The 15,166-nt window shown below is 37.5% G+C and overlaps 1 protein-coding gene across 5 annotated transcripts in view; it reads left to right on the top strand.

Annotated features, from left to right (window-relative positions):
• The window catches only part of ncor1 (nuclear receptor corepressor 1), a 168,967-nt gene that overhangs the window by 59,941 nt on the left and 93,860 nt on the right, over nt 1-15,166 (top strand). For all 5 annotated transcript variants that reach the window (XM_062048206.1, XM_062048205.1, XM_062048204.1 and 2 more), the window contains exons 3-5: nt 3,032-3,126; nt 9,580-9,784; nt 11,301-11,477. In XM_062048206.1, coding sequence (XP_061904190.1) covers nt 3,032-3,126; nt 9,580-9,784; nt 11,301-11,477 — 477 coding nt within the window. The remainder of the gene's footprint in view (nt 1-3,031; nt 3,127-9,579; nt 9,785-11,300; nt 11,478-15,166) is intronic.

Genomic DNA, 15,166 nt, shown 5'->3' with positions numbered 1-15,166 from the left:
TACAAAAAAAAAAATTCTCAAATGTTTAAATCATGTCACACTTTGAACTGGACACCAAATCTGTTATCTGTTTCTTTGTCAGTTAGTGGGAAGCCTGGCATTGCATACTGTTAACTAGTGTGTTGTACTCTGGTGTGTAACTTGACACTGCAACTCTGAGTGAGTCTTGCAGATGTGCATCAGTGAGGTGTGTTCTGTGTTTGTTCTTGATGAAGTTCATGTCAGAAAAGGCTGATTCACAAAGATAAGATTTTTCCTCATTGTTTGCGGAACCTTCTTAATCTTTTGGACATACTTTCACAGCAATCTGGCCTTAAGCTTAATTATGATAAATGTAAAATGTTAAGGATCGGAAATCTAAAGGGAAAGTCCTTTCGAATGGAATGCAAAGTGCCTGTTTTGTGGACAGATGGACCAGTTAACATACTTGGTGTTGTTGTCCCAGAAAATCTGGAAGATCTAAGCTCAGTAAATTATGATAATCGACTAAGAAAGCTGGACAAAATTATGAAATTATGGAAAGGGAAATCCCTAACCTTGTATGGTAAAATGTCTATTGCCAACTCGTTAATTATTCCTCAATTTATTTATTTGTTTTTGTCATTACCAGCTCCATCACAAAACTTAATTTAAGATTTATGAGCGGAGGGTCTTCGATTTTGTCTGGAACGGCAAACCAGAAAAGATTAAAAGAAAGGTTTTGTACAAAGAGTATGAATATGGGGGCCTGAAACTTCTCAACCTTGAAGCTATGGGTCTGTCTTTAAAAGCATTAATTGTTCCAAAGATGTATTTAAACATTGAGTGGTACACAAATGTCCTGTTGGACAAAAAACATGTACTGTATCAAAAGAAATTGTATCCTTTTTTACAAGTGATCCCCTCCCATTTTTGTTATGTAGAGAGTCTGCTGGGAAACATGGCGGGGTTCATAAAGGAAACAATCCACTCATAGTGGTGTTTTCAATTTTATGTGCCAGAAAAAAGAGACGATATTTTGCAGCAGATAATATGGATGAACTCTAATATTGTAATAGATGGAAAGCCTTTCTTTTGGAAAAATATGTTTGAAAGAGGAACCATTTTTGTCAATGATATTATCAATGAGAATGGTAAAATTATGAAGTATGATGAATTTAGAATATGGTGATGCTTGCTCAAGCTTTTCATTTTATCAACTAACTGGAGTAATTGGGAAAAGATGGAAACAAATAATTAATTATGGAACTACTACATTATTAGTTTGTAAACCTCTAATAAGAAATTCTAGTTGGCAAAAAGGAACTAAAATAAATAGAAAAATATATAATTTTTATTTAATAAAGAAATCTTTGAAGGCTGCCCCATACAACACATATGGAAAATGGGAGGACTTTTTTGACTGCCCGTTGCCATGGGATGCCATATTCAAACTAATCTATAAAACTACTATTGATGTGCAAAATCGTTATTTTCAAATTAAAATTATTTATAACTTCTTACCCACAGGGAAAATGTTAAAATTATGGAATATGACAGAGTCAGATGATTGCCGATTTTGTTGTCAGGAGCCTGAATCCACCCTGCATTTGTTTTGGTATTGTCATATTGTGTCTTTGTTTTGGGTGGAAGTTGAAAAAATGTGTTTAAGGATTGGTTTGTTTATGAAGCTTAATGTGTTTTCTGTTATTTTAGGAGAGTTCATTGACAATCATGATTTAGTCAATTTAATTATAGTACTCAGTAAAAGGTTTATTTTTAAGGCCAAAAACAGATATTCACTTAGTATTACTCTCTTTAAAACATTTATTCAGTATTTTCTAACTTTAGAAAGTTACATGGTTGAAAACGATAATGATGCCAAAAAACATTAAAAAAAAGATGAGAAGTCCTCAAAGGCTTATTTTGAAAGTATAATTATGTTTATAGATTATATGATATCTGTTGTTGTGTTCCCTAATTTGAGTGACCTGGACATAATCTGGACTGTACATAAATGCTTATTTTGAAAATGTAATTTTGTTTATAAATTATATGCAATCTGTTGTGTTCCCTAATTTTTTTCTGTGTACATGAATGAAGGTGTGTGTTGCTGAGTCCGACTTGGACATTATCTGGACTGGGCCTGGTTTTAAAAACCCTTTAAACAAATCTAATTTCATTGACAACCTGGTCTGTTGAAGATAAGGCCCTTTTTTAAAAAATAAAATAAGATAAATAAATAAAAAACATTTTCTTGGATAAAAAAGAAAGTAAAACAATATAAAAAGAATTACATAAAAAATAGTAATTAATGAAAATGTTAGTGGACCAGCAGCCTATACAATCATGTGTGCTTCAGGGACTGTGTCCCTTGCAGATGTGTTGTCTATGTTGTGGGAACCAGAATATTGGTAGCAGAAAGAAATAACCCCTTTTGTGTGAGTGGGTGTGGATGAGTGTGCATGGGGGAGGTTGTTTGGGTTGATGCACTGATTGAAAGTGTATCTAGTGTTTTTTTCTATGTAGATTTAATTTAAAAAAAAAAAAACAGGCCCGCGGGCGACTCATCAGGTCCTTACGGGCGACCTGGTGCCCGCGGGCACCGCGTTGGTGACCCCTGTACTAGACAGTATTGATGTCACTGTTGGTTTTTCACACTGCTTAGTGATAATAAGGAACTTGACAATAACACAACACATGTCAACATCAAATGATTTTTCATAGAGCTAACTTTATTCGGTCTCAAATTTTATTTTTGATTTAAAAATTTAAGTTTTAACATTTGACTTTATACAGCACGTCAAAACTTAAGAAAAAAATGTTTTAGTTAAAAGAATAACAGAGATGGGATGGTGTCGACATAAGTAGTATTTTTGCATGTCATTTATTATTTACTTGAATAGTGTAACAAACACAATGTACTTTTCTACGAATTGGTGACTTAAACAAGTTTGCCTTTAGTGGCATTTACAAAATGGGGTTGAAATATAAAACATTTTGCTAATACAAATCACTGCCTTGTTAATATTGTTTGAAAATATTATATGTGATTTACTCATCTTGCTTTCAGGATTTCACTGTCCAGGATTACCGGTCTCACTTGCAGGATCCACAGGGTCGAAGAAGACCGTCTTTACTATCTGAATTCCACCCTGGGACTGAAAGGTAACAAATGTTTCCTCAAATATCTAACCTGTTGGATTGTAACAGCATTGACGCATTCGTTCAGGAGTGGTAAAAAGAAAATACAAAATTGATTAAAGTAAATTTTGCCCATGATCCACTCCATAATTGAGACACAAACACGTCTTTCCTTTTCTGTGCGTTCTAAATACCGGTAGTAACAAATTGCTAACATGAGGCGGTGATCTGGTCTGCGTATAAAACTCGCTAAAAATGTCAACAACACCCCATTTACATGCTGTGACCTGCATATTTCCCAAGCTAAAGCGACATTGTTATTGTAAGAACTAAGAACTACTTTTCTGGCTTAGTAAGACATCACCACTAGCTAGAGATAATCTATCTACTTGAACTTCTTCTGCTGCCGCTGTGCTGTCTTTGAGTCAGTAAAAGTTAATGCTAGGTTAAAAATCAAATTTGAATTTGAAATTCCTCACACTATGTAAAAATCCGGACTGACTCAAGCAGTGGATACTTACTCTGAACTTGGGTGGCTCTTACCAAATGGAACATAGCATAAAACATGAAGACTCAGCAAATGCGCATGTGCTCCCCGCATTTTTAATCTGAAGGGTAAGGATATGCTGAATTTTCCAGCTCAAGTAGAGTGCAAGTTTAGTGCTGAAAGATACAACAATCCCAGTGAGAGTGGACATTGTTAGTGACTGTTTTGTTATATTCTTATTTTGCCCATGGAACGTTTAGCCATAGTCCTACATGATAACACTCTAAGGCTCTCCCGAAGTCTGCCGTAATTATTGGTTGCAAACACAAAACATGCTCGCTATGCTGTTGTTGTTGTTGTTGCAATGCGCTCTGTTAAATTAATGGGCCCAGGAAAAAAGTTCCGGCTATGCTTAAAATGACCAAAATACATAAAAATGATATATTATCATGAATGTGCCTGTTACAATATTACATACATACTTACAGCTTGTATATAAAACGTTGTTGGAGGTATTTTGAAGGGCTTTATAGGCAGAACAGTTCACTCTTCATCACTGGCATTGTAAGCCGCCTGGTACAAGCAGTTTTTATTTATTATTTAGAGTGCACAGAAAAGGGAAATATGTATTATTGTCTCACATTAGCATTCTCGGTGATGAGTAAAATTCCAAAGAAGTGCAGTTTTCTTTTAAGACCAGCATAAAATTACAAGTATTTGCATTTTGGCTTGGTGGATTGCCTTAATGTATTTAGTGCATCAGAATGTAAAACAAAAACGTAGGAGCAAGACAAAAATTCTATAGAGTAACGGTTTCATTGTCATGGCCCCCTGATGGCAAAGGCAAAAAGGCTTTGAACGTGGTAGGATTGTTGAACTGCACAAGCAAGGCTTCAATGCAATGCTCCAAATCAGCAATAGTTGGATGCGGTAAGTCATTTTACAAACCCCGTTTCAATATGAGTTGGGAAATTGTGTTAGATGTAAATATAAACGGAATACAATGATTTGCAAATCCTTTTCAACCCATATTCAATTGAATGCACTACAAAGACAACATATTTGATGTTCAAACTCATAAAATCTATTTTTTTTTGCAAATAATAATTAACTTAGAATTTCATGGCTGCAACACGTGCCAAAGTAGTTGGGAAAGGGCATGTTCACCACTGTGTTACATGGCCTTTCCTTTTAACAACACTCAGTAAACGTTTGGGAACTGAGGAGACACATTTTTTAAGCTTCTCAGGTGGAATTCTTTCCCATTCTTGCTTGATGTACAGCTTAAGTTGTTCAACAGTCCGGGGGTCTCTGTTGTGGTATTTTAGGCTTCATAATGCGCCACACATTTTCAATGGGAGACAGGTCTGGACTACAGGCAGGCCAGTCTAGTACCCGCACTCTTTTACTATGAAGCCACGTTGATGTAACACATGGCTTGGCATTGTCTTGCTGAAATAAGCAGGGGCGTCCATGGTAACGTTGCTTGGATGGCAACATATGTTGCTCCAAAACCTGTATGTACCTTTCAGCATTAATGGCGCCTTCACAGATGTGTAAGATACCCATGTCTTGGGCACTAATACACCCCCATACCATCACAGATGCTGGCTTTTCAACTTTGCGCCTATAACAATCCGGATGGTTCTTTTCCTCTTTGGTCCAGAGGACACGACGTCCACAGTTTCCAAAAACAATTTGAAATGTGGACTTGTCAGACCACAGAACACTTTTCCACTTTGTATCAGTCCATCTTAGATGAGCTCAGGCCCAGCAAAGCCGACGGCGTTTCTGGGTGTTGTTGATAAACGGTTTTCGCCTTGCATTGGAGAGTTTTAACTTGCACTTACAGATGTAGCGACCAACTGTAGTTACTGACAGTGGGTTTCTGAAGTGTTCCTGAGCCCAAGTGGTGATATCCTTTACACAATGATGTCGCTTGTTGATGCAATACAGCCTGAGGGATCGAAGGTCACAGGCTTAGCTGCTTACGTGCAGTGATTTCTCCAGATTCTCTGAACCCTTTGATGATATTACGGACCTAGATGGTGAAATCCCTAAATTCCTTGCAATAACTGGTTGAGAAAGGTTTTTCTTAAACTGTTCAACAATTTGCTCACGCATTTGTTGACAAAGTGGTGACCCTCGCGCCATCCTTGTTTGTGAATGACTGAGCATTTCATGGAATCTACTTTTATACCCAATCATGGCACCCACCTGTTCCCCATTTGCCTGTTCACCAGTGGGATGTTCCAATTAAGTGTTTGATGAGCATTCCTCAACTTTATCAGTATTTATTGCCACCTTTCCCAACTTCTTTGTCACGTGTTGCTGGCATCAAATTCTAAAGTTAATGATTATTTGCAAAAAAAAAAAGTTTATCAGTTTGAACATCAAATATGTTGTCTTTGTAGCATATTCAACTGAATATGGGTTGAAAATTATTTGCAAATCATCGTATTCCGTTTATATTTACATCTAACACAATTTCCCAACTCATATGGAAACGGGGTTTGTAGATTTAAAAGTGCCTATAGTTGTGGCAAAAAGGGCAAGTGATATGCCCTAAATAAAATTACACAGGCCGTTCCACGACCCAAATAAAGGTGCTTACTAATGCTGAAGGCCGCCCAAAGACCGTAAGATGACATCTGCCAGGGAGAGGCTTAAAGGAGCTTCAGGTTGAGCAGTGGCATCAATTAGCAGCTGGTAATGTGGACTTATTTTATGAATATATATATAGCCTTATATATATACGTATATATAGCCTTATATATAAAATATTAAGGCTGTCAACAATAACGCGCTAATAACGCTTTAACTATAAATTTCAATAACGGCGATTAACGCAAACACTTCTTTTTTGACCCTCCTGCCAAGCAGTAGCAGGGGGAACTTGGCTGCAGTTCACTTGTTATTGATGAGTCACAAGCAAACAGAAATGGAAAAAGAAAAGGGCACATTATGGAAATATCAGGCTCAAAGCCATAGCAAGTTGTTCTCCCAACAGTGAGAAGAGGCGACATCCCTGCAGCAAACGCCTGCTGCGCGCTTCGTTCCAGAGGTGGGTGGTGCTTCACTTCCGTGTTCAGATTACGATTAAGGTGCAGTAAAGACATAACGCTTAGATTGTTACTTTTACTGATTTAGTACATAAGATGACATAAAAGCTCAGGAAAAATGAAAGACGGTCGGCAGGATGTCTAAAGGAGACTTTTTTTTATTGCAAACAGTCGATCCGACATCAAAACATGTCAAGACACTTTCTCAAACCAATCACACGCTTTTCTGGCTTCAAGATAAAAGCGCTGCGCTATACATCCTGTTTAACAACATTTAGGTTTTCTCCTTAATGTTCATATTAGTCGCCACACCTAAAAAAATTAAGTAATATAATGTATTGTTGCGTCCAGAAGAAAACAAACAAAGTCTGATGCTCTATTTAGCTTTTATGGCCAATTTTATGCTAACCCCTCTCCCCTCAAGCAGGAGACTATGGTCCATCCAGACCCACACCTCCCGCCACCTGAACCGTTTTTTCCCCTCGGCCATCAGGCACATGAACAATAACAAGATCTGATAGCTCAGTTACAGCTCATGTTATTCTATTCTGTGTTATATGTGTTTTATGTTGCACGGTTGCACCAAGTAAAATTCCTAGTTTGTGAACCCGTTCTCAAACAATGACAATAAAAACTCTTCTGATTCTGAATTCCAGCAAGTATTTCTTCCGTGCACACACGTCTGCCTCCGTGCTTCATTCCTAGACACACAACACTTGTTCATTCTTTGCCGACATGGTGTGTTCATAGACCATTGGTAAAATGACCACCATAACACACTAACATACACATTAAAACCAGCCATACACACAGGATTGACTGTAGCGGAGGCAGCGTGTCCACGCTGTGGACTTACTTTAATATATTCGAGATATACCCGTGGACAGCGATCTTCACAATTTAAGAGGAGGCTGGCGTTTTTTAATGAGAGAAAGGCTCCCAGCGACACGAAGCAAGACATGGCGCAACATAATCTAAACACAAGTACAATCACCAGTAACACCCGAAATAGATGCTAGATTTGTTGCCAATCGTTTTCATTACAGAAAAAGTGACTAAAAGGATTGGCGAAATCTCTTAAAAAATATATATACTGTATATATAATAATAATCTCAACAAAGTACATTGCACAATAAGCAGCAACAGTTTAAAAATAGAACAAATCAATATTAGGTAAGAAAAATATATATGTTAATGCTGTACTTAATAATAACACATGTTTTTAATGTATATTTACATCCCTTTTCAAAGAATATATTAGGATGAATTAAATTAATTATTTTATTATTTATTTATGAAACAAACATTTTTTGTTAACATGTTTAAGGTGTTTAATAAAAATACAAGCATGTTTAACAAATATGGATTTCTTTCTTTCATGAAGACAATAATTTAAGTTGATGTATTACCTGATTCTGATGACATGCATTGATTGGAATCAGACAGGATTCACAGTAGTGCTGATAACGTCAATATTTTCTAATTTACATTGTCGAGGAGAAAAAAAAATCCCCCTTTCTGTCCAATACCACATGAAGGTGGTTGGTTTTTTGGTATCTTATTTACCCAGCTTCCATACTCGTTTTTATACACTTTACAAGAAATACATTGACACCAAACTCCGTAGCTTGCTAGCTTGTGTGCGCTAGCTTTCTGAGACTCTAAATTTGTTAGCGCAGGCACGATGGCGGAGCGCTTTTATTGTGAAGACAGGAACTGTGCGGTTGGTCTTTAGGCTTTTGACAGCTGGTTCGGAGTGAGAGTCTGTTGAAATAAAAATTGTTTCTCGTCTTCCTGTCGTTTGTATTTTTCTTAATACAGAGCTCGCAGGAGCCAGCGTCATCTGACAAGATTCTCGGGTGCCATGAATGTCAATCAAATAACAAAAGGGACGTCATAGTGAAGATTGATGATTGCTAATTTTAGATGTGTTTTTTTTTATGCCTGGCTAGCGATAGACTGACATACCCTTCGCAATCGACTGGTAGCTTGCGATCGACCTAATGGGCACCCCTGGTTAGAATCTTTTAATAATTATTTTTCATGAGAGTGTATAAATCCACTCCATCCCATTTTAGATATTTTTTCATGATCGCTTTAAATTTGCCTCTAAACCTTTCAAAATATGCCCAAATTTGTACGGATGCAGGTAAATAAACAGTAGCCTAATGGGACTCTAGACCAGGGATGGGCAAACTATGACCCGCGGGCTACATCCGTCCTGTTGGTCTTTTTAATCCGGCCCGTCAAATATTAGGACAAAATTGAGCAAAGATCTGTTTTGAGGATTGCCACAACAAAACTGATACTAGACTTTGACGCACTGGCAAAAAAGGGTGATCAACAACACTGCTACCACTGAAAGAAAATGTAGGTGGCAACCCTGTAATACAATTTCTGTGTTTCTTTGAGGTTCTGATATGATATTGTTGAAAATAGATGTATAGCCCATGTTTGGGAAGTTTACTCTTGGATCCAAGATATGATATGCTTTGAAATGCATCATGTGCTCGCCCAGCCCATTTGTCAAATCATAAAAACGAATGTGGCCCGTGAGCCAAAAAGTTTGCCCACCCCTGCTCCAGACCATTGCCTGAAACCTAGAAACCTAGAAGTGCCTTTAGGTCACAGATGTCAACCCAGCAATTAGTACTTTATGAACACATTCAATACCGCGATAATAATGATAATTGTGATCATTTTGGTCACGATAAACCTGATTTGAAATTTCCACATCGTTACATCCCTAAAATGCAGTTTTTAATACATTTTACACTCTATTTTTTGTCTCTTGTTTCTTTCGTTACATGTATTCTCCTATAATTTGGTTGCAATCCACCCTTGCAAAATGTGAATACTTGTAATTTTCCTTTAGTCTCAAGATTTTGTTCAGGAGTGTATTTGTTTGGGCTATTTTGGTTCTGCAGGCCTCCAGAGAGACGCCATGGTTATGAGCAGCAGTTTCACACCATCTCAACTCAGCCTGAACATGAGGCACTGGATTCTAAGCGCCCACGCATGGAGTCTATTGCCGAGGCTCACATTGCCCGCACCCCTCCTTCTGGGGGTATTCTCATGCCCATGCACCATATGTTACAGGACAGCCTCAGAGCCACTGTGGAGGTCAAAAAGGTATGTTCTATTGTTTTTTCCCCCGCAAATACATTGTAAAGAACTGTGCCCCTGATTGATTATGTTAATTTTTATGTATTTTTTCTCTCAATTGAATACTCTTGCAGCTGTATTTTGCGACAGCATTCATCATTTATGTCATGCCAAAGCTGTTAAGAAAGAACACTTCCTTTCTTTGGCATTCATACAAAGGCGAATCTCATTCTCAATAAAAAAAAAAAAAAATTTTTTAAGCTAAATTATTTCGGTAGTTCAATTTAAAATAGTGAAACTCTTTAATTCTAAAGATTTACAACACACAGTGAAGTATTTCAAGAATGTATTTCTTAATTTATAAAACATTTTTGAGGCCTATAGTTCATAAATCAAAAATGAACTGCAAAATGTTTCTGAGCCTTCAACTGGTCTCTCTCTCTTATTTCAGCTTCTGAAATCAATCACATTTTGGACGGTATTCAAATTCATTGAGATGCGCATGTTCACTAGAACTCATTCTTGTCGACTCGGAGTGACTGACTGATGTCGACATAAGTCGTAGTCGACATACCCTATTTTTCAGACTATAAGCCGCACCGGCATGAAAGTCACACCCATTAAATTTTAGAAGAAAAAAAGATCCATCCATCCATCCATTTTCTACCGCTTGTCCCTTTTGGGGTCGCGGGGGGTGCTGGAGCCTATCTTAGCTGCATTCGGGCGGAAGGCGGGGTACACCCTGGACAAGTCGCCACCTAATCGCAGGGCCAACACAGATAGACAGACAACATTCACACTCACATTCACACACTAGGGCCAATTTAGTGTTGCCAATCAACCTATCCCCCAGGTGCATGTCTTTGGAAAAAAAGATGTTTAAATATATTAACCGCACCGAACTATAAGCTGTATACCGACCGGTACGTTGTCAAATGTGATACTTATATAAAAGGATTTTGTAAATGTTTATTTACATACCTTAATTGTTTCCAAATGGTGCCTGCAACATGGCAGTAAAACAGCTAATCAAACAAAATAGAAAAGGCAGTGATGTCTTTATTTACCCTCCCTCTGTGCTCTGAAACCACTGAAGTTGTCTTCTTTAGTGTCGGAGTTGAAGACTTTTCCTTTTTTAATAAGGTTCAAGATGTTTACCAGGGTTCTTCTTCCTTGTACTTTAACATTTTGATTTTGAACAGTTTCTTAAAGTGGATCAGTTTAGTACATTGTTTGATTTCTTTGCTTAATCCATTCCATATTTTAGCCGTTAGTGAAGAAAAATTCATAGATCGGCCGCACTTATGTATAAACTGCAGGGTTTAAAGTGTGGGGGAAAACATGTAGCGGCTTATAGAAAATATTGTAACTAAAAATCAAAACCGAAACTAGCCATTGCATGCACATTCACTTGTTGAACAGATAATGATTGGTACCCCAAAAGTGAATATAATGCAAACTCTGCTTAAATCATTGATTTACTGTTGCATTGTTGTGTCAAGGTGTTATTTTGTAGTTTAATAAAGATAATCTGTTTTTTTAGGAGTCACCATTCACTGTAAAATTGGAATGCTCAGGTGGACCTGCATTACACATCGGGGAAGAACCTGACACTTCCCCTTCGAAGCTGTCAAAGGAGGAGCTGATTCAGAGTATGGACCGTGTGGACAGAGAGATTGCTAAAGTGGAGCAGCAGATTTCCAAACTAAAGAAAAAGCAAGTTAGTTATCCACCAAAATCATCAGCAAAATGGTTGTACTATTCTTCTATTATTTTTGTTGAATTTAAACTAAGCGTTGGTGTGTAATATTGGCATAATTTGTCAAATAAACAAAGTGTCATTAAAGCTTGTGAAGAAAGTCATACACATTTTAAAATCTCAAAATGTATTATAATTACATCTTAAAAGACCATGTTTCAGGTTATCAAACAGACTGGGTGAATCTATATCATGTATGTGAAGTTTAATTTGAACGACTTCATCTATCACTGAGGAGGTTAAAGGGGAACTGCTCTTTTTTTCATTTTGTTTATCGTTCACAATCGTTATGAGAGACAAGAACACATGTCTTTTTTTAATATGAGGATTTTAAAGATGATAAAAAATGCTTGGTAGATGCGGTTAATGGGAGTCACTGTTGTAGCCTTCCAAGCCCTCTAAAACAACTTCAAAACCCTCCATCAATGTTTTGTATACAGACACATTCATAACAATATGTAATATGTACTACATTTACCATATTTTAGTCATGTTAATCAATGCCGGGATCGACTTTTTCCACGCCTTGATTTCCGTTTCAATAGCACCGCACTTCCGACATCTGCCAACAAATGTGTGTCCTACATCTGGAAACAAATGCGCGTGTGTGTTCTAATCATGGCAGCCTTGGGAATAGACAACGAACATGACTATTTTTGGACAAATGAGAATTCACAACCTTATCTTTTTGAAACTGAATGAACTGCTGCTTATAGAAGCGAGCACGAAGAAGAGGGTGAGACGTTGGAGCAGACGGAAGCCGAGAGAGTGAGGTCGGCGTGACACGAAGCTGCAAATATGGAATTTGGTGACAAGCTATATTGACATAAATGCCGTGCTTACCCTAAATAAACCATTTAAAATGTCCCTAGTGGACCAAACAGACAACTGTCCATCAACTAAGTCACTATATATCGATAATGATACACACAGCACATCATGCGTGTTATTACAATTACAGTGCATATGCTGTCTGGCTAGCTGTGTACAGACAAAACATGAAATGTGGGCCAATACTTTACAGATACTGTTAAATGATTGTTCATGTTTTACATTCAGTACAGAAACGTAGGTGTGTTATCACATTGTGTTGTGCATTACACACACAAACGCGTTTCGTGCTGACATAGTAGGTAGCTTATCTCTTTCCTTAGCTAGATTTTACGGCTAGTACCGAAGCATGTCGATGGTATTACGCTAGAAAGAGAGTTCCTCAGTGTTTGCTCTTATAATAACAAAGTCGCTACAGCTTGATTATTATACATGTTGCGTTACATTAAATAAGTATTGGTGATGTTTTTTTTAATGCATTTTTAAAGTGATTTAGAAGTAGAATTGATTGCTCCCATTAGCTGCATTGCCAGCTACCTAGAAAGACACAATTTTTACAAGTTAGAATGCAAAAAACCCCCAAAACCTTATGTTTTTTTATCTCTTAAAATTATTTTGAACGAAAAGCAAAATTATGAAAAAGTGTGGTTCCCCTTTAAACAAAAATGAAGATTTCGGGGTCGTCTAGTTGGAGTCAAGACTTGAATTCCATTGAGCTACTGTGGTATGACCTTAAAAAGGCGGCTCATGCTCGGAAACCGGAATTAAAAAACAGTGGGCCAAAATTCCTCCACAGTGATGTAAAAGACTCATTGCCAGCTATTGCAAATGTTTGATTGTTGCTGTTGCTGCTAAATGCAACCAGTTATTAAGTTTAGTGGCAATTGCCTTTTCATGTGGGGTCATGTTGGATATGTTTTCTTTTATAAAAAAAAACTGCATTTTGGATTTATTTGGTTTCTCTTTTTAGAATATTTAGGCCTTTTTGATGATCTGAAACATTTAATTGTGACAAAGTAAGCCATTGGTATGGGGGAACTGTACATTTACGTTGTACAAACCCCGTTTCCATACGAGTTGGGAAATTGTGTTAGATGTAAATATAAAAGGAATACATCCATCCATCCATTTTCTACCGCTTCTTCCCTTCGGGGAATACAATGATTTGCAAATCCTTTTCAACCCATAGTCAATTGAATGCACTACAAAGACAACATATTTGATGTTCAAACTCATAAACTTTATTTTTTTTTTTGCAAATAATAATTAACTTAGAATTTCATGGCTGCAACACATGCCAAAGTAGTTGGGAAAGGGCATGTTCACCACTGTGTTACATGGCCTTTCCTTTTAACAACACTCAGTAAACGTTTGGGAACTGAGGAGACACATTTTTTAAGCTTCTCAGATGGAATTCTTTCCCATTCTTGCTTGATGTACAGCTTAAGTTGTTCAACAGTCCGGGGGTCTCCGTTGTGGTATTTTAGGCTTCATAATGCGCCACACATTTTCAATGGGAGACATGTCGGGACTACAGGCAGGCCAGTCTAGTACCCGCACTCTTTTACTATGAAGCCACGTTGATGTAACACGTGGCTTGGCATTGTCTTGCTGAAATAAGCAGGGGCGTCCATGGTAACGTTGCTTGGATGGCAACATATGTTGCTCCAAAACCTGTATGTACCTTTCAGCATTAATGGCGCCTTCACAGATGTGTAAGTTACCCATGTCTTGGGCACTAATACACCCCCATACCATCACAGATGCTGGCTTTTCAACTTTGCGCCTATAACAATCCGGAGGGTTCTTTTCCTCTTTGGTCCGGAGGACACGACGTCCACAGTTTCCAAAAACAATTTGAAATGTGGACTCGTCAGACCACAGAACACTTTTCCACTTTGTATCAGTCCATCTTAGATGAGCTCAGGCCCAGCGAAACCGACGGCGTTTCTGGGTGTTGGTTTTCGCCTTGCATAGGAGAGTTTTAACTTGCACTTACAGATGTAGCGACTAACTGTAGTTACTGACAGTGGGTTTCTGAAGAGTTCCTGAGCCCATGTGGTGATATCCTTTACGCACTGACGTCACTTGTTGATGCAGTACAGCCTGAGGGATCGAAGGTCACAGGCTTAGCTGCTTACGTGCAGTGATTTCTCCAGATTCTCTGAACCCTTTGATAATATTACGGACCGTAGATGGTGAAATCCCTAAATTCCTTGCAATAGCTGGTTGAGAAAGGTTTTTCTTAAACTGTTCAACAATTTGCTCACGCATTTGTTGACAAAGTGGTGACCCTCGCCCCATGTTTGTGAATGACTGAGCATTTCATGGAATCTACTTTTATACCCAATCATGGCACTCACCTGTTCCCAATTTGCCTGTTCACCTGTGGGATGTTCCAAATAAGTGTTTGATGAGCATTCCTCAACTTTATCAGTATTTATTGCCACATTTCCCAACTTCTTTGTCACGTATTGCTAGCATCAAATTCTAAAGTTAATGATTATTTGCAAAAAAAAAATGTTTATCCGTTTTAACATCAAATATGTTGTCTTTGTAGCATATTCAACTGAATATGGGTTGAAAATGATTTGCAAATCATTGTATTCCGTTTATATATACATCTAACACAATTTCCCAACTCATATGGAAACGGGGTTTGTATAATGATTTCAAACATATCGCTTTTAAATTTGAATAATTTTCACATATAACCAGTTAATAGAGCTGAAGACTGACAGTATTTTTTTAATTATCAGTTAACCTTCCTGTTTGTTTTTAATTTAATTTGTTTATTTTAGTCCTGCTATTTGTTTTGG

This window comes from Entelurus aequoreus, linkage group LG05, assembly GCF_033978785.1.
Source record: "Entelurus aequoreus isolate RoL-2023_Sb linkage group LG05, RoL_Eaeq_v1.1, whole genome shotgun sequence".
NCBI lineage: Eukaryota > Metazoa > Chordata > Actinopteri > Syngnathiformes > Syngnathidae > Entelurus > Entelurus aequoreus.
This window is presented reverse-complemented; position numbering and strand designations above follow the sequence as displayed.